This window comes from Castor canadensis, chromosome 14 (genome assembly GCF_047511655.1).
Source record: "Castor canadensis chromosome 14, mCasCan1.hap1v2, whole genome shotgun sequence".
Lineage (NCBI taxonomy): Eukaryota > Metazoa > Chordata > Mammalia > Rodentia > Castoridae > Castor > Castor canadensis.
The window spans coordinates 9155288-9174489 of NC_133399.1; the positions used below are offsets into that span (position 1 = coordinate 9155288).

The 19202-nt window shown below is 53.1% G+C and overlaps 1 protein-coding gene across 1 annotated transcript in view; it reads right to left on the reverse strand.

The window, feature by feature from the left end:
• Window positions 1–19202, reverse strand: part of Cpamd8 (C3 and PZP like alpha-2-macroglobulin domain containing 8) — a 59082-nt gene that overhangs the window by 32342 nt on the left and 7538 nt on the right. The window contains 15 exon segments of the mRNA XM_074053755.1: window positions 133–294; window positions 1199–1348; window positions 2605–2713; window positions 2715–2763; window positions 5458–5647; window positions 6882–7010; window positions 7988–8197; window positions 9444–9671; window positions 10890–10998; window positions 11776–11860; window positions 12690–12803; window positions 15241–15295; window positions 15869–15886; window positions 16364–16418; window positions 16515–16681. Coding sequence (XP_073909856.1) covers window positions 133–294; window positions 1199–1348; window positions 2605–2713; window positions 2715–2763; window positions 5458–5647; window positions 6882–7010; window positions 7988–8197; window positions 9444–9671; window positions 10890–10998; window positions 11776–11860; window positions 12690–12803; window positions 15241–15295; window positions 15869–15886; window positions 16364–16418; window positions 16515–16681 — 1830 coding nt within the window.

Sequence of the window (19202 nt, forward strand, 5' to 3'; positions counted from 1 at the left end):
AACAAAGACAAGTTATGCGGTAAGAACATTTGGAAGCTTCTATTCTCACCCAGCTCCAGAGCCCGGAGACCCTCGTTTCCAGGCAACAGGGGCTCAGAATGGGTGGGAGGCCCTGAGACCACCTCTCCTTACACTGAAGGCAAAGCCAGAGTCCTTGGTGACGCCCCAGGGCCCCGGGAAGATGGAGGATCGCCGGCGTCGTCGGGCTGTCAGCCCAGCCCCCCAGAAGGGTCCATCCTCCCTGGACACCCCAAAGGCATCAGAAACATCGTGGTCTTCCAGTTCCCGGAAAACCTGGAGGGAAAGGGGACAGGGGCTGGTCAGCTGAGGTTTTCCTTTCTTTCTTTTGTTTTTTTTGGTGCTCAGGACTTGCAAAGCAGGTGCTCTACCACTTGAGCCACACCTCCAGTCCATTTTGCTCTGTTTATTCTGGAGGTGGAGTCTTTAGAACTATTTGCCTAGGCTGGCCTTGAACTGTGATCCTCCTGATCTCAGCCTCCCAAGTAGCTGGGATTACAGGTGTGAGCTACTGGCACCTGGGTCAATTCAGGCCAAACCATCTCTCCCCGGTCTAGTGTGGTCCTGTCCTGGTTTCCTTTCCTATATAGCTGCTCCTTGATTTACAATGGGGCTGCATGCCAATAAACTCATCACAGGCTGAAAACATAAAATCAGAATCCACTGACGCCCTCCCTCCTAACCCACTATCCCAGCTTTGCAGCCTCACAGAGTGTCAGATCTTTCCTCCTGTGACAGCGGGGCTGCCTGGGAGCTGCAATCACTGCTGCCACCAGCATCATGGCAGAGAATCTGGCCACATAGTGCTATGCCAGGGAAAGATCCAAATTCACAATTCCAAGTACAGCTTGCACTGAACACATCTCACTTTCCATAAAATTGAAAGGCCATAAGTTGACTCATCATAAGTCAGGAACCATCTGCATGTCACATTTTGACCACCTTAGAAGCTAGGCATTTATAATATTAATACATTTTAAGAGGAGCACCTGGAGCTGGGAACAGTGATTCACACCTGTAATCCCAGATACTCAGGAGGCAGGGATCAGGAGGATAGAGATTCAAGGCCAACTCAGACAAAAGTTAACACGACCCCATCTCAAGTAAAAAGCCGGCATGGTGGGGCATACCTGCTGTCCCAATTATGCAGGAGGCATAGGTAGAAGGATCCCAGTCTCACCTGAGTGGGAGTCAGGCGAAACCCAGACCTGAGCAGGTAGATGCTCTCATCCACCATGGTGACACACACGCAGCTGCCCCTCGCAGCTCTGACCCGAAGGTCCACGACCTCTCCGGGATGGGTCTCATTCGCTGAATATGTCACAGAGACCTGGGCCCAAGCACAGCAAGGAAACTGGGAACGGGCCCCATCCACAGCCAGCACCCACCACAGACAGTGAGTCCTTGCCACCTTGCGGGGTCCTGGTCTTGCAGCCAGGTGGACCTGGCCCCACCTGAGATGGGCAGAGGGTCATGTGAAAGGGACACAGAAGGGAAAAGGGAGGGGTTGGGGGAAGCCAGGAGACAGGTGCTGACTTGCAAGCAAGCACCTTGCAGCTTGTTTCAAAAACTCCCAGGAGAGGGGACAGGAGGCTGAGTGTGCTGCTGGGGACATGGTGTCATGTCGCAGATCTGGAGCCCAGAGAGGGTGGAGAACAGCAGACCGTGCTCCCTGCGTGTGACACACGCACTCCCTTGGGAGGACTTTGCCAGCCACTTCAGTGAAGATACGACTTGGGTTCCCATTATAGTATGGGTTGCCTAGCAACGGGATACAGGCTCAAAAGCTCATCAGGAGATTTTTTCCCTTGGACTTTGTGTGTGTGCACAAACCTAGATGGCGTGCTCTCCTGCACACCCGGGCTATTACAACGAGGGCCATGCTGAATAAACACAAAGTCAAATTAAGCACAAGAGAAGCTATCAGCAAGAGACGCCCAGGAGCCGGCACCAGGAGCTCACGCCTGTAATCCTAGCTATCCAGGAGGCAGAGATCTGGAGGATCACAGTTTGAGGCCAACCTCAGAAAATATATCTCAAGACCCTATCTCAAAAAACCCATCACAAAAAAAAAAGGGCTGGTGGAGTGGCTCAAGGTGTAGGCCCTGAGTTCAAACCCCAGTACTGCAAAAAAAGAGAAAAAAACAAAAAAAGAATGTCAAGTCTTATACAGTAAACACATAATTCTGTAACTGTCACTTACCGGCGTTATCAAGTGTGACATGTCACCCATCGTTGTGACTGCTCTCTTATATGACTGGCAGCACAGTAGGTTGGGTGACAACAGTGTCCCCACAAACATGTGCCTAAGGCATTGCTATGACATTAGGACAACCACAGTGTCACAGGTGACAGAATTCTTAAGCTCCATTACAATGTCACAGGATTGTATGGTACATATGACCTGTCAGTGACTACAATGTCACCACGTGGCACATGGTAAGCAGCCTTTACACAAGTCGTACCTGTGATACTGTGTACCTGGGGACACGGCCATCCCCAGCCCACCCCAGCACTGGGCCGCCACCCTGGAGGGAGCACCAATGGCGCTTGCCCATGTCCTTGGTTTGGTGCCTAACCCTCTACCTGGGTTTCCAGGAAAGCCTTGACTGAGAACCGCAGACTGTCCGCCACTCCTTCTCCATTCTCCCTGACATAGAAAGCCAGCAGGCGGCCAAAGGGGACCATGCTAGAGGAGAGAGGTGACACACACGGTGGCCTTGGCCGCTGGGGCTGGAGGGGGCCCTGAGACGAGGCAAGGTGGGGAGAGGGAGTAAGTTCGTTCCCAGCCTCCCATCGCATCCTTGGTCACTCCATCTTTGCTTTGGCTGGGGATGGTTCAGTGGCACACAGCGTGGGAACCCTGGGCACAGTCACAGCACCACACAAAGAAAAAAAGAGCTCCCAGCTGTGATGTTTGGCATTCAGGGGGTGGGTGCCTCTCCCATGCTTTGTCCCCTCACCACTGACTGTGCACTGGCTCAGCTCTGGAGTGACCTGGGGACCCTACAGAGAGGCCTGGATGTCATCTGTAATTGTCTACTTTCTCCTCTCTATGGGGGAGGGGCAACCCCTGCCCCTCGCCAGCACCAAACCTCCTGGACATGCTCGCTCGGGCAAGCCCGTCCCAGCCCCCAGGATAGCCATCCGTCCGTCCTGGACCCAGGACCACCTGCAGACGTGAGCAGCCAGCGCTTGCTGACTGTAACCAAGCTCACACTCCCTCCCTGATGGGGAGAGGACCCTCAAAGCATGTGGTTTATAAGGGGTGTCAGGAGGCCACTCAGGTGCTCTGGAAGACAGACGCCCCTTGAGTTACCATGGGGTGGAGATTAAAACACACAGAGCCTAAGGGCTCTGTGAAGACTTCCTGCCCCTGTCCCTTCACCCAGGAGGGAAGACAGGATCCAGAGAAGGGGGGCGCATTGTGCCCTAAGCACAGCTCAGGCCAGCAGTTCTCAGCCAAGAGGACTCTGCACCCCAGGGGACACTGGCTATGTCAGCAGGAATTTGAGGTCATCAGTGCTGATGGGTGCTACTGCATCCTGTGGGCAGAAGCCAGAGACACAGCCCAACAGACACACAGGATGCCCTGTCCCCAAATAACAAGTGCTGAGGGTGACAAATCCTGCCTTAGCATGAAGACCTTTCTCTGTCTGTCAGTCTATCTATGCTTCCATTTATCAACTATTCACCCATCTCTCATCCATCCATTATCCATCCACCCATTCAACCATCCATCCACCCGCCCATCCACCCCTCATCCATCCATCCATCCACCATCAATCCATCCATCCATCCATCCATCCATCCACCCACCCATCCACCCATCTATCCATCCATCCATCCACCCATCCACCCATCCATCCATCCATCCATCCACCCATCCACCCATCCATCCATCCATCCATCCATCCACCCATCATCCATCCATCCATCCATCCACCCATCCATCCATCCATCCACCCATCCACCCATCCACCCATCCATCCACCCGTCCACCACCCATCCACCCATCCACCCATCCATCCATCCACCCACCCATCCACCCATCCACCCATCCATCCATCCACCCATCCACCCATCCATCCATCCATCCATCCACCCATCCACCCATCCATCCATCCATCCACCCATCCATCCATCCATCCATCCACCCATCATCCATCCATCCATCCATCCACCCATCCATCCATCCACCCGTCCACCATCCATCCATCCACCCACCCGTCCACCATCCATCCACCCATCCACCCATCCATCCATCCACCCATCCATCCATCCACCCATCCATCCATCCATCCACCCATCCACCCATCCATCCACCCGTCCACCACCCATCCACCCATCCACCCATCCATCCATCCACCCACCCATCCACCCATCCACCCATCCATCCATCCACCCATCCACCCATCCATCCACCCACCCACCCATCCATCCATCCACCCACCCATCCACCCATCCATCCACCCATCCATTCATCCATCCACCCATCCATCCACCCACCCATCCATCCACCCGTCCACCATCCATCCACATACCCGCCCACCCATGCATCCATCCCTTCCTCCCTCCATCGGTACGTATCACATCATATGCATTGTCTGTCTACCTATCTCATGTAGCTAGCTATCATCTATCTGCGTATCTATCTCTCCTGCATAGCATTCTGTCTATTTGTCCATCTGTCTATTGTCTATCTATCCATCCACTTGTGATTCTCGCTCAGCAGTGACTTTGTCCCCTAAGGACACTGACAATGGCTGGATACTTCTCAGGTTTTCCTAATGTGGGAGATTTGGTACTTCTGTCACCTGGTGGGTGGCAGCCAGGGACACTGTTCAGCATTCTGCAGAGCACAGGGCCCCCCCCGAGAATGATCTGACCCCAAATGTCCATAGTGCTGAGGTTGGGGACCCTGCTTTGGGCAGGAGGACTGAAAGACAAGGGGGTTGGAGACGCCTGCGGGTAGGAGGTGAGTATCCTGAGGTGCGTGTGGGGGAGGACACAGAAACAGGGGGACGGTCTGGGCATGGAGAGGGCCCAGCTGGGTGTGGGCAGCACGGAAGCCGGCCTGTGGCTGGCCTGCATCCTTCCCCTGGAGACAACAGCCAGCGGCTGGAACCTCTCTATTCCACAGTGGGTCACTGCCTGCCCTCCTGTCCCCAGCCTGGGCTCACAGGTACGTGAGGCAGAGGGCTGGAGATGTGGCTTAAGTGGTGGAACACTTGGTACTTGTACCAAGTACAAGGTTCTGAGTTCAAATCCCAGTACCACCAAAAAACTGTGTAACATGAGATAATTAACAAAGCTTCCAATTCCACAGACATGAAGGGGGCTGCCCCCTTCTCCTCCCTGGCTGGATCTTGCCTTGATCCTCGTGCTGGGGCACCGTCACCATCTCCATGATTCAGGAGTCCCTGCTGGCTGGCTCACCCGTCTTGGAAAGGTGTTTTAAGTGAATCGACCTGTCCAGAACAGGGGCCGTCCACTGGCTTCGCTGCTGGGTGATGCGGGCGGACTGCTGGCCTGACAGCACGATGTTGCCCCGTGCGGCCACCTCGTAGTACATGGTGAAATTGCAGGGACACGTGCACTTCACAGAAAAATCCACGTCCTCCCCGGCCTGTGGGAGGCATGGAGCAACAGGGACCCTGCCTGGCACTGATGTCACAGCCCACCCCTCTGGCCACTGGGGCAAGAGGGAGGTGGGGAACGGCTGAGGGAGGAACGCTAGCCATGAACGGAGTGCCCAACACCAGGGGCTGCTGCCGGGTCTGTAAATGGGGTGACGTGCTCGAGACATCACACAGAACTCAACCTGGGCCAGGCGCTGGGGGCTCACGCCTGTAATCTTAGCTACTTAGGAGGCAGAGATCAGGAGGATCACAGTCTGAGGCCAGCCTGGGCAAAATAGTTCGCAAGACCCCATCTTGAAAAAACCCAACCCCAAAAAGAGCTGGTGGAGTGGCTCAAGTGGTAGAGCTCCTGCCTAGCAAGCATGAGGCCCTGAGTTCAAACCCTAGTACTGATAAAATGAATAAAATTTTTAAAAAGTTAAGTCTAAGCTGTGCCTAGTGGTTCACAGCTGTAATCCCAGCAGTTAGGAGGGAGAGGCAGGAGAATAATGAATTTAAGGGCTACATAGAGAGACTTTGTCTTAAAACACCAAGGGCTGGTGCGTGGCATGGCTCACATCTTAATCCCAGCTACTCAGGAGGCCAACTCTGGCAAAAAGTTACTGAGATCCCCCCCCCAATCTCAACCAATAAAGCTGGGCATGGCGGTGCACACCTGTAATTCCGGCAACAGGGGAGGCATAAATGGGAGGATCACAGTCCAGGCAAAAATATCTACAAATAACTAAAACAAAAAGGACTAGGGGTGTGGCTCAGGTGACAGGGCACTGCCTAGCATGCACAAAGTTCTGGGTTCCATCCCCAGCACTGCCAAATAAAGAAATTGATGTCTATTCATTATTTGCATATAAACACACACACTCACACACCTTCCTTAATCGGAATTATAAAATAAATGACCCAGGAAGAGCTAGTGTAAGACACAGGCCTGAGTTCATCCTGTCTTTGCACACAGTGTGTCTGAAAGTGTCTGGGTGTGGAAGGCCCCAGGGTCTTTGCACAGGATGGAGACCCTAGCAGTGGCAGCTGAGAGGCACAGGCGCGTCCATCCATGGAAGTGAGCCCTGGCTATGACCTAAACCTCCACCTCAAGTGAATGACAGTGCATTCATTCATCAGAGTGCCACCCTCCTAGAGGGACGATGGCCACACCAGTCTCTGCCTCATGTCCCCTGGAGGCTCCCCAGGGTGGCTACCTGGAGCCGCACCCCAAGGCCTTACCTGCAGGGGATGGGAGGGTGGCTGCAGCTGCAGGAAGCACTGGCTGGGGGAGGCCCAGCTGCTGAGGGACAGGTAACTGGGCAGGTACTGCGCCCCGACAGGTTTCCCATCCAGTGCTGTCACCTTGGCCTGCGGAACAGAGGATGCTAGGTCAAGGTCAGGGTGCCCAGCCTAGGAGGAAGGGGATCTCTGGGATGCATCTATCTGATCCACCCTGCAGCGAGACCCTCTCCTGCTCCAATTCCCTGAGAGCCAGCCTCCCAGGCCTGGGGTCCTCTCCCTCCCTCTTTTTCCCCTCTCTCTCTTTTGGTGGTATGGGATTTGAACTCAGGACCTTGCATTTGTTAGCCAAGTCCTCTACCACTTGAGCCAAGTCCTCAGTCCTTTTTGCTTTAGATGATTTTTCAGATAGGGTCCTGTTTTTGCCCAGGGCCAGCCTCGGACCTCAATCCTATTTATGCCTCCTGTGTTGCTGGGATGACAGGCAAGTGCCCCTACACTCAGCTTATTGGTTGAGACAAAGTCTCACTAACTTTTTGCCTGAACTGGCCTCAAGTCACAATCCTCCTGGTCCCTGCCTCCCAAGTAGCTGGGATTACAAGTGTGAGCCACCACACCTGGCAGTTTTGGTCTTATTACTATTGATTCTGCACCATAAGGTCCCCAAAATCAGATCCCAGATGGTTATGGTGATGCATGCCTGTAATCCCAGCACTCAGGCTGAGGCAGGAGGATTACAAGTTCAAGTTTGAGACCAGCCTGGACTACATAAAGATCCTGTCTCAGAAAATAAATAAATGAATAAATCAGATTCCAACCGAGCACACTTGTGAAGTGCGGGCATCCCCGCTGGCTCCCTCCCCCATCTCTCTGAAATGGCTCAGCCGGACTGAGAATTTACAGGACACAGTGATGGCAGCAAACAGGCCTGCACATGCTATTCCACCGTCCTGGAAGCAGCCTGGCCTTGCCCTGTGACATTGTGTGAGTCACCTTCCCTTCTCCTTGGCCTCCCGCCTGCCCTGGATGGCTGGGATATCTGTCCCACTGTCTAGCACTTCCACCGCAGTGGTGTGATCTCCCTCAGGGCAGCACCAAGTCCCTACCTGACAGCCAAGTGACAAGGAACCAGGGCACTCACTCACTTCCAACCACACGTGCTGGGCTAACGTGGGGATAGACGGGATTTCGAACTGCACGAGGCCACCCTGGGACACAGATCCACTGGTGTAGACGTTGTCCTTGGGTGTCAGCTCTGCCTTAACCTGGACGGTCACCCCATTGGCTGGGCTGCCGTCTAGGTAGGACAGCTCCACCTGGAACAAGTGACAAAAGACTCAGCATGGTTAAGGTGGCAGCACCCCCACCCCTGGCTTCTTTGCAGGATTGAAAATGACCCTGAAGTCTGCAGGGAATGGGGAGGGGCCCTAAATAGCCAAGACAATCATGAGAAACACAAAGATAAAGGTCCTGCCGGGTGTGGTGGCTCACGCCTGTAATCCCAGCTACTCAGGAAGCAGAGATCAGGAGGATCTCAGTTCAAAGCCAGCCTGGGCCAATAGTTTGTGAAACCCTATCTTGTTAAAAAAAAAAATCACAAAAAAAGGCTGGTGGAGTGGCTCAAGGTGTACACACTGAGTTCAAACCCAAATTAAAAAAAAAAAAAAACCTATAGGTTCTGATTTCAAAAAGCGTAAAGCTATAGCAATCAAACTACCAGGGCTGGGAATAGTCAACGGTAGAGCATTTGCCTTGCATGAGGCACAGGGGTCCATCCCCAGCACTGTTAAAATAAAATAATAATATTGGTTGGGTACAGTAGCTCATGCCTGTAATCCCAGCTATGCAGGGAGGCTGAGATTGGGAGGATCATGGTTTGAGGTCAGGCCAAGCAAAAAAGTTTGCAAGACCCCATCTCAATGGAAAAGGCTGAGCATGGTGGTTCACACCTATCACCCCAGCTCTGGCAGGAAGTGTGAAATAGGAGGAGCCCGGTTCCAGGCTGGCCTATGCAAAAAATTGACACCCCATCTCTACAATAACCAGAGCCAAAAGGACTGGAGGTGTGGCTCAAGCATTAGAGCACTTGCTTTGCAAGCGTGAAACCCTGAATTCCCACCCCCCCAAAAAAAATTCCTCAAACACCTAAGGACATATTTCTTTTTTTTTTTTCTTTTACTATAATTAATAATTATTTTTTTTTCATTTTTCTTTTATTATTCATATGTGCATACAAGGCTTGGTTCATTTCTCCCCCCTGCCCCCACCCCCAGGACATATTTCTTACAATATATTCCCACGAATAAGGGACACATGGCTGTAGACAATTCTTTCGGGTTGCCCACAATGTCCTGCACCCCTCACTCTGCTGCAGCAGCTGTCACCATACGCAGCAAAGTATGGAACCCAGCTCTGCGTCCTCTGGGCTCCAAGAGGCCAAATGATGCTGGGGTAACCTGAGGACCCGTTCTTAGTCATGTCACCATGATGGGACGGTGGCCACAGTGGCCCTTGGGTGGGAGCCGGGGCAGAAGGACACCGGAGCAGTGTCCCTGCCCCTACCTTCCCCACGTAGACCAGGCCAGGTTTGAACTGCCTCCTGGTGTCACTGGAGTACCTGATGTCCACCAGCTGCCTCTGCACGGGCGTGGAGTCATCGAAGGCGACCTGCCGGCTCCCGTCCACGCTGGTCACTGAGGCCCAGATGGCAACCCTGCCCCGGAAGTGCTCGGGGATGTCCTCGGAGATCATATCCCGGATGCAGATGTGGAAGCCCTGGGAGCCGAGGACCTGGAGGACGGAAAGACAGGGTTGCACACCCGGTGGCTTTGGAGAACCAGAGGACACTTGGTGACATACCCAGAGGGCGCCATGGGTGAGACCTTCGAAGGAGCAAAGCCTCCCTGAGGAGGAAGAAGAGGTGTCCCCCACCATGGCCAAGCAAGCGGGTGACAGAGACCTGGCCCCCCCACATACACACCTGCACACACATATATGCACGTGGCTTTAAATGTATGCATGTTCTATTATACATAAACCAGACGCCCTCAGAGCACGACAGGCTTGCGTCCTGATAAACCCATTGAAAGTTGAAGATATTGTCAGGCGCGGTGGCTCGCACCTGTAATCCCAGCTGCTCAGGAGGCAGAGATCATCAGGAGGATTGTGGTTTGAAGGCAGCCCCGGCAAATAGTTTGTGAGACCCTATCTTGAAAAAAACCCATCGCCAAAAAAAAAGGGCTTTTGGAGTGGCTCAAGATGTAGGCTCTGAGTTCAAACTCCACGACCACAAAAAAACACAAGTTGCTAATATCCTAAGTGAAAAATGCACCGAATCCACCAAGCAACCTTAACCACGCTCCCATATTCCATAGCCTGAAATTAGGGAAAATCATGTAACACAAGGCACCTTTATTTCTTGGCAGCTCTGGGATTTGAACTGAGGACCTCACACTCGCTACACAGGCACTCTACCACTTGAGCCGTGCCACCAGCCCTTTTTGCTTCAGTTATTTTTCAAAAAGGGTTTTTTTGACTGAGCCAGCCTAGACCAAGATCTTCCTATCCGATGCTACCTGTTAGCTGGGATTACAGATGTGAACCACCATGCTTGGCTTACTGCAAGGGATGGGGTCTGACATGGGGTCTAAGTTTTCGCCCAGTCTGGCCTTAAACTGCAATCATCCAGAATAGCAGGGATTACAGAAGTGCACCACTGCATCTGGCGAAAATTGTCATTTTTTTTTAACTTCATAGACAACATTCCGCAGGAAACTCATCAAAAGTATCAATATTATCTGTATCTGCCTGTCAAAGAACACATCTTATATTCTTTCATTTTATATATTCATAAAGTCTCTGCATTCAGCTTGCAGGAATTATAGCATGAGAAAAAGTTCCCCACCACGTAACTTCTTCCAAAACTGAAACAAAATTTGTTTTTGTGGAACCGAAGCTGTGGGGAAGGACCCAGGGTCCAACTCCCCAGCATGGGGTCCCTGCTCTCACCTTCATGGCTCTGAGGACGGGGCGCCCCACTTCGTGGCTGTAGTACCCCACACCGATCACGGTCATGTTGATCGTTAAGGTCCCAGACACCGGTTTCCCAAAGGTATACCTGGAACAAAAGGACAAAAGCTCTCACCTTCATAGGAGACCCCAGATGGGGCAGGGAAGGGGCCAGGTTCACAGTGTGGCCACTGGGGACAGTGACTCATACCGTGCCCTTCCTCGTCCTGCCTTGTGCCCTGACAGCGCTCTCTGCCTCTGGACAGACGACGTCAGAGCCCCTGTGGTTCTCTGTGCCAGGCTCGCCTCCGGTGGAAAAAGAGAGATGGTCACAGAGGAACTCTGGTCCCGACAGTGGCAGGCTGGTAACGCGTCAAGGGCAGTGAACCCATGTGGCCCTGGATTTGAACCAACAACTGGAGGGGATGCAGGCTGGGGAACAGGTGACAGCGCCAGCAGGGGGGGCGGGTAAAATTGGGGAGCTCTCACAGCACCCCCAAAAAGAGACAGCACCTGGATGTCCTTCAGTGGACCTTGACGCTGTGGGCTTGGTCCCTGTCTGGTCCCAGAGATCCCTCGGTGGGGGGAAGGGGCTGCTGCTCACAGATGCCAGGGAGGCTCTGGGGGACAGGGACACCTCCATGGCTGGGGCTAGCCCTGGAGAGGGGGTGCAGTGGCCATGGCAGGGCATGGGGAGTCCTGGAGGGGAGGCCGGCCCATAGAGGCAGGAGACACCTGTGGGAATGGCAGATGGCCTGTGGGAGGGGCGCCTGGTGGGGAGCAGAGGAGGAAGACACTTGAAGTGGGGGGTCACTCATGTGGGGGCGAGGGCAGCCTGGGGGAGGGACTGAGTACATGGGATGCACCCCAAGGTCCTCTGTCTCACCTGGCCTGCACCATGGCCGGCTCACAGACATCCAGGTCTCGGATATAGCGGGGAGGGTGGATCAGGAGTTCAAATTTGGGCAACACTGAAGAAAAAGAGCAGAAAGGACACAGGGGTAGCTCCATGCAGGTGACCTCAAGGACCTACACAAGGAGTCAGGAGCGAAGCCACACCAGGGCCACCACTCAGGATGCCATTCTTCTAATCCACAGCCCCTTTGGTTGGGTAGCTCTCTGGTGATATTGCCAGCCCCCTCTCTTTGATTTCCTTGGAAACCCATTTTCCTTGAGGGGGGGGGGACACTTCCAATCATTATTAGTACATTTTTTTTAATTATCAAAATTCTGTAGTGCTGGGGGTGGAACCCAAAGACATGCACTCAGAATGTAAACAGTAGGGCCTGGTGCGGTAGTCCATGCCTGTAATCCCAGCTACTCAGGAAGTGGAGATCAGGAGAATCACAGTTGGAGGCCAGCCCAGGCAAAAAGTTTGCAGGACCCCGTCTCAGTCAATAAGCCAGGTGTGGTGGCACACACCTGTGATCCTAGCTACACAGGAAGCAGAGAGAGGAAGATTGTAGTCCAAGGCTGGCCCTGGGCAAAAATGTGAGACCCTATTTGAAAAATAACTAACGCAAAAGGGGGAGCATGGCTCAAGTGGTAAAGCCTCTGCCTAGCAAGTGTGAGGCCATGGGTTCAAATCCCAGTGCTGTAAAAGAGAACAAAAATGCTAGACAAAGTGTGACAGTGACCATGACTGCCCCTTTGCAGGTTGTCCTCATTTTATGTGTATTTTCCCACAATGTGGACCAGCCCTTAGCACCACACCCATTAGGGATGTGTGTCCCCCTCATCGGGCTGAGGTGTCCCTCAGGTGTGAAGCCCCAGGACCCTCAGGTCAGGTCCCCCACTTACCATACTTCTGAACTTCAAAGGACTTGTTGGAAATGTGGCCTTGCAGCTCAACAGAAATGAACCACTCTCCCAACACGGGCTGGTCGGACAAGGGAAAGGACATGTTGGTGACACCTGTGTGAAAACAGACACCCTGCGTGTCCAGGGAAAGGCACCACAGACAGCTGTGTGTGGCCCCCTGTTGCATCCAGTGACAAAGAGGGACCAAGGTCCCTGCTCCTCCCCCTGCCCTGGCAGCCCCTCAGGGAGCTGAAGACCACCCCGCCATCTGGGGGTCTGCACAGTGCAGGGTGCTGTAGGCTGGGATGCTGCACCTCAGGTTCCCAGAGGAGCCACGCTAAGGCCAAAGCCAAAGTCAGGTACAGATGGCAAGTTGGACGAGCCAGGAAGACGGTGGCCCAGCCTGTCTACTCTGCACCCCTTCCTAGTCACTCCCACCTCGCCATGGCTCACAGATCTGGGACCCATCGCTCTGTGGGGTGGGGTATCCTCTGCACTGCGGGGTCCCCAGACTCCACCCTGGCAGAATGATCACTGCCATTGCCAGCATCCCTGGGGTGACATCACCCTGGGGGAGATTCCCTGACATAGATATGGAGGTACATGGGTAGATATGAGGGGGGTAGGTAGATGAGTGGGTGGGTGGATGATGGATACATATTTACAAAGACACATAGGAGAGATGATTAGATAGACAGACAGACTGATGTACAGATGGATAGATAAGATAAATGACTGATATATTATTGATAAATAGATAGAGGAAATAGATGCATAGACAAATAGGACAATGTACAGACAGAAAGACAGATACGTACATACATACATACACAGACCAATGGATGGATGGATGGATGGATGGATGGATGGATAGACAGCTACATAAATGGGAGAGACAGATACAAGAAAAGATGGATATAGACATACAGAAAGGAAGGAAAGATAGATAAGTAGATACAGATAGTGAAAATGAGGGATAAATAGAGAGGAGACAGAACAATAGAGACCAACAGACAAGCCACTTGACGTTGGGGCTGTGCGCTTGCTGAGGCGGAGCTGTCCCGGGCACTGGGTGGTGACTAGCATCCCTGGCCTCTACCTGCTACATATCAGAAGCACCAGCCCCAAACTGACAATGTCCAATACCTCTGAACATCACCAGTGTCCCCAGGTGCAGGTGAGACGTGGAGCTGTGCACAGGTGTCAGAGCGAGCCCAGGCATCTAGCATGGTGTGGGGAGTGAGACTTGGGGTGAAGCCTGTGAGGCCCCTCCACTTCTCCAAGGGGCTTTGGGGTGGGAAAGCATGCTGACTGCAGGCAACTCTTGGGGACCTGTCACTTCTGAGTGTGGCATGCTCTGCCTGTCCCCTGGGCAATAAGGCAGCCTTCCAGGATTGCCTCTGTCACTCCCAACCGGGGAATGAGCTGCACTGTGCACAGTCTGAGTCTGGCACTCACAGAGGCTGATGCCATGTGTTTCATGAATGTTTCCAGCACTAGGCGAAGAGCTCACCCCATATTGAGGTGTGCTAAAAGAAAGAGAATGGACGGGAAGAGGCAGGGAGGGAGGCTGGTGCAGTGGACAGGACAAGGGCCACAGCAGGAGACAGAAGGAGTGGGCTCGCCAAGAGAACCCCATGAGTCCCACCTTTGGGATCAATATCACCTCATTTCTGACAGCCCCACACGTGCATGTCCGTCCTTAGACTCTCACATCCCACCTCTCTCCTGCCCTAAAGGGATGTCACATTCCCCCTCTTAGCCAAAGCAACTACACAACCGCACAGCCCTTGTTGTCTAGGAGAAAGAAAAACACCATGGCTGAGGTGAGGGCTGTCTAACTCCTAACTGAAAATGAAGCCTCTCGCGCAGGCCAGATGGTGAGGTCAGCCACCTGCCTTGGGAGGAAGATGGAGCAGAAGCCACAAATGAGGCTCTGATGGTCCAGAAAGGCCCCGAGTTACAAGCAGGAGCCCCAGCTGGGCACTGAGAAATGGAACTGGAGGCACACAGTGGAGGGTGGGCTGGGGACCTGAGGAATCCCAGTGGGTAAGGCCTCCCCCTTGCTCCCTTCCAGCTAGAGCAGCAGTGGGAGTACACCAGGGACTGGACCACACACACACAGAGCACATTCTGTTTTTCTGAAGATGTATCACACCTGCAGCCCAAAAGCTGAGAACTGCACACCACAGCGGAAGAAAAGAGAGGAAGGGAAAAAAGAAATGCGGCCAGGTATAGTGGCTCATGCCTGTAATCCCAGATACTTGGGAGTGGAGACTGGGAGGACAGAGGCTTGAGGCCAGCCTGAGCAAACAGTTCACAAGACCCCACCCCAACCTTCAGTGGTGGCACACACCTGTCATCCCAGCTATACAGGAGGGATAAGCAGGAAGACTGAGATCCAGGCCAGCCAGGGCAAAACTTGAGACCCTATCTCAAAAACAAGGGGGTCTGGCAGAGTGGCTCAGAGGTAGAGCGTCTGTCTAGAAAGTGTGAGGCCTTGAGTTCAAACCCCAGTACCACCAGAAAGAAGAGAAAAAACTAAACATACCACAGCATAAGGTCTTCAAGTGTCTCCACTCCACTATCTGACAGCCCTGGGGGTCCTACAGGGGCAGAGCACACTGTGAACCCCAGCATAAGAATCTTCGGCCCTTTCTCTCCCCAGGTTAAGTCGTTAAAGGAAGCCCCTGACGGGGAAGGGATGAGGCTGAGGATCTGGGCGCAGAGGCAGCCACACTGGGCCTGTCTCCTTGTTTAGGGAGCTTTGTGCAAGCTGACATTGAAACGAGCAGCCTCGGTCTGTCCCCAGGCATGCCTGGGAACTGAAAGGCCTGGGTCAGGCAGAAGAGGCCCGGCTCCAGCATGTGAAACACTGGGACAGACAGAGAGTAGTCCACAGGTGGCCCAGAACTCAGATCACAGCCAGGCACCAGTGGCTCACGCCTGTAATCCCAGCTACTTGGGAGGCTTCAAGGCCAGCCTAGGCAAATAGTCCACAAGACCCTCTCTCCAAAATAACCAGAGCAAAATGGACTGGAGGTGTGGCTCAAGGGGTAGTATATCTGCTTTGCAAGTTCAAACCCCAATCCCACCAAAAAAGAAATCAGAGCAGATATGCAGAGGGTGGGCTCACAGGAGCCCCACATCAGAGCTGAGGAGGGGAGCAGGTCACTCACCAGGACATAGGCTTCCACCTGCAATACAGACACAGAGAGGCAGCAGTGAACAAACCTTCCAGAAAGTTCCCAAGCCCTCAATGCCTGGTCTACCTTCAGGCACAATTGTGGTTATAGACTGCACTGTGTTCCCATCCTCCAAATACCCAAGTTAAAGTCTCCTATGGTGGGATGGGGTTTGACTCCAAAAAACTTAGGTTTAAAAAACTTTTTTTTGCCAGACTCTGGTAGCTCACGCCTGTAATCCTAGCTACTCAGGAGGATCGCAGTTTGAAGCCAGCCTTGGCAAATGGTCCAAGAGACCCTATCTCGAAAGGAATATCATTGCAACAAGAGCAGCAGTGTTGCATCACTGTAAAATTCCTGTTTTGTTTTTTTTTTTCCTTTTTGCAGGGCTAGGAAATGGAACCCCAGAGCTTTGTCCATGTGCTCAGCAGCCTCTGCCACCAAGCCACTCCGCCCCCCACAACACCCAACTTTCAAAGCTAATCCCACCTTCTTGCTGACCGGCCTCAGGTCTGGGGACACGGTGAAGACACTGATTAGCACTAGAATAAAAAACAAAAAAAGAGGACAGGCATGTGACAGCTCCAGGCCCCTGCTGTCCCCTGTTCCCCGTCCCCAGGGCCATGCCAGCCATACATCTCGGTGCTGGGGCCTATACACCGGCTTGTCTGTCTGGATGAACACTGAGACACCCCGGCCATCCACGGTCACCGAGGTCTGGTTGTGGAACAAGGTGCCTTGCTCCTCCCCGTGGCCGTGGTGACCCCACACCTTCAGGAGCGCCGGGCCCTGCAGGCCCGTGGGCACCTGCAGTCAAAGCATGGAGCTATGTGGTCCAGGGGTCACCCCAGAAGACCTGGGTGTTGAGAAAGCAGCTTGGAGGTGTAGAAGGCAGGTGGTCATCTGGAGATGACTGTGCCTCCCCAGGGGACACTGGCAGAACTTGGAGATATTCTGGGATATCAGAGCGGTGATGAGCTGCTACTAGCCTCTGGTGAGTGGAAGCCAGGGAAACTGCTGGGGTCACACAGGACAGCTGCCAATCACAAATGTCAACAATGTCAGGCTGGGAAACCCCATCCGGCATAAAGTTATGAGGTAGGAAAGTGAGTTTTGGTCATTTTCCAAGCAATGTACTACGGTAGCTCAAGCCTGGAATCCCAGCTACAAGGGACTTGAAGATTGGGAGGACTGAGGTTCCACGCCAGCCTGGGCAAAAAGTCAGTGAGACCCCATCTCAGCCAATAAAGCTGGGTGTGGTAGGACACGCCTGCCATCCCAGCTACAAGGGGGACATAAGCAGGATCAGGATCACAGTCCAGGTCAACTCAGGGAAAGACTTAAGACTCATATGAAAAATGACTAAAACAAAAAGGGCTATCAGAGTGGCTCAAGTGGTAGAGAGCCTGTCCAGCAAACATGGGGCCCTGAGTTCAAAGCCAGCATCACTTAAAAAAGACAATTGTCTCTCATCTTGCCCAACTGCATCCACAACCTATGAGGAAGGGCAGTGACCCCGCCCCTCATCTGCATGTCTATATTTCCATGTCTATGTATGAGGTCATGGATTTGTTCCAGGACTCCCTAGGAAGTCCAAATCCTCAGATGCTCAAATCAGTTATGGTGGTGTGATGTGTGCATAGAACTCATGTCCTTCAAATCATCTCGATGACTCAGAATGCCTAATGAGATGCAAATGTCATGCAAATAGGCATGGTACCATATTGTTTAGTGAATAATGGCAAGTGTGTCACCAGGGTTTGAACTCAGGGCCTCGCACTTGCTTAGGCCATGCCCCCAGCCTTTTTTGTTTTAGATATTGTTCAGATAGGGGCTCATACTTTTTGCCTGACTGACCTCAGATGGGGATCCTCCCCATCTCCACCTCCTGAGTAGCTGGGATTACAGGCATGAGTCACTGCACCCAGCTGGTCAAAGATTTCCCAATCCAGGAATAGACATAGCCGATTATATATATCATATGTGTTACGTACAAACAGCATTCAACTTCTGAACTCGCTTTACTCTAAAAACTGTGCCCACATGGTGTGTGATCCTACTGATAGGAAACGTCAGAACAGGCAAATCCACAGACAGAAGCAGACTGGGGGCTGCCAGGGGCTGGAGGAGGGGATGGGGTCTCCTTTTGCAGGGGTGAAGATGTACTGGAACCAGACAGAGGTGATGGTTGAACACACAGAATGTGCTAAACGCCATGGAGTTGTGCACTTTAAAATGGCTAAAATGGCCAGGTGTGGGTGCTCACACCTGTAATCCCAGTTACTCAGGAGGCAGAGATCAGGAGGATCATGGTTTGAAGCCAGCCTGGGCAAACAGTTCACGAAACCCTATCTTGAAAAAAAACCAACACAAAAAAAGGGCTGGTGGAGTGGCTCCAGGTGTAGGCTCTGAGTTCAAGCCCTGGTACCACAAAAAAACTAAAATCTAAATTTTTTTTTTATAGCTGCTACATACCTAGAAAAAAAAAAAAACACAAAACCCAGTGCACAGCTCCTTTTGAACTTAAACGAACTCATAGCTCCCTCTGTGTGACCAGACTGTGTGACGGTGATGCTTGTGCCCTGCCTGGGCGCTCAGCCAGTGGACATTACCCCTCAGCAGTTCGTGTGGGGAACCATCCCTAAGACCATCCAAATGTGGGGTTCCCCTCCCTGGCACTCATTTACTGGCACTCAGGGACCTGCTTCCCCCAAGGGGCAGGGGATGGACACTGGTCAGCACCCCGCCCTGTACTCACGAATGATCCGACCTGGCCTGTGGGGGTTGGCATCATGGTGCCCATTGCACAGGTGAGGTCAGGCTGCCAGGACCCCTCATCCCTGGGAACCCCCCCACCCCCCCGCCAGGGTCAGGCCGGCCATCTCTCCTCCACCTCCCTCCTGTCTGTCCTGTGCAGTTACCATGTGTGGCCTGAAAGGGGGCGATGTCCCTCTGGGCTTCAGTCCCCATTCAGGACCAGCCACAGGGACCACTTACCCCCTAATCTTTACCTGCGCTGTTTCTGGAAACTTCTCAGCTGTGACCCAATGCTCACTGGTGAAGACGGTAAATGTCCTGGGCCCCCCCCCCCCGCCCCAGGAGAGAACAGGTCCCCATATCAAGGGAGGAAGCCGAGGTTCAGATGCAGGACGTCACCTGGCTGGACTGCTTTCTTTCCATGGATGACCAGCCTGTCAGACCCTCTCACGAGGACGTGACAAGGGACCTCCTGAACGGACTGAGCCCCAGTCAAAGGAGGCCTTTGGAGACATGAAGTGACCCATCCCAGGTTCCCAAAGTTGCAGGACTCCCCTTCCTACATCTTGAA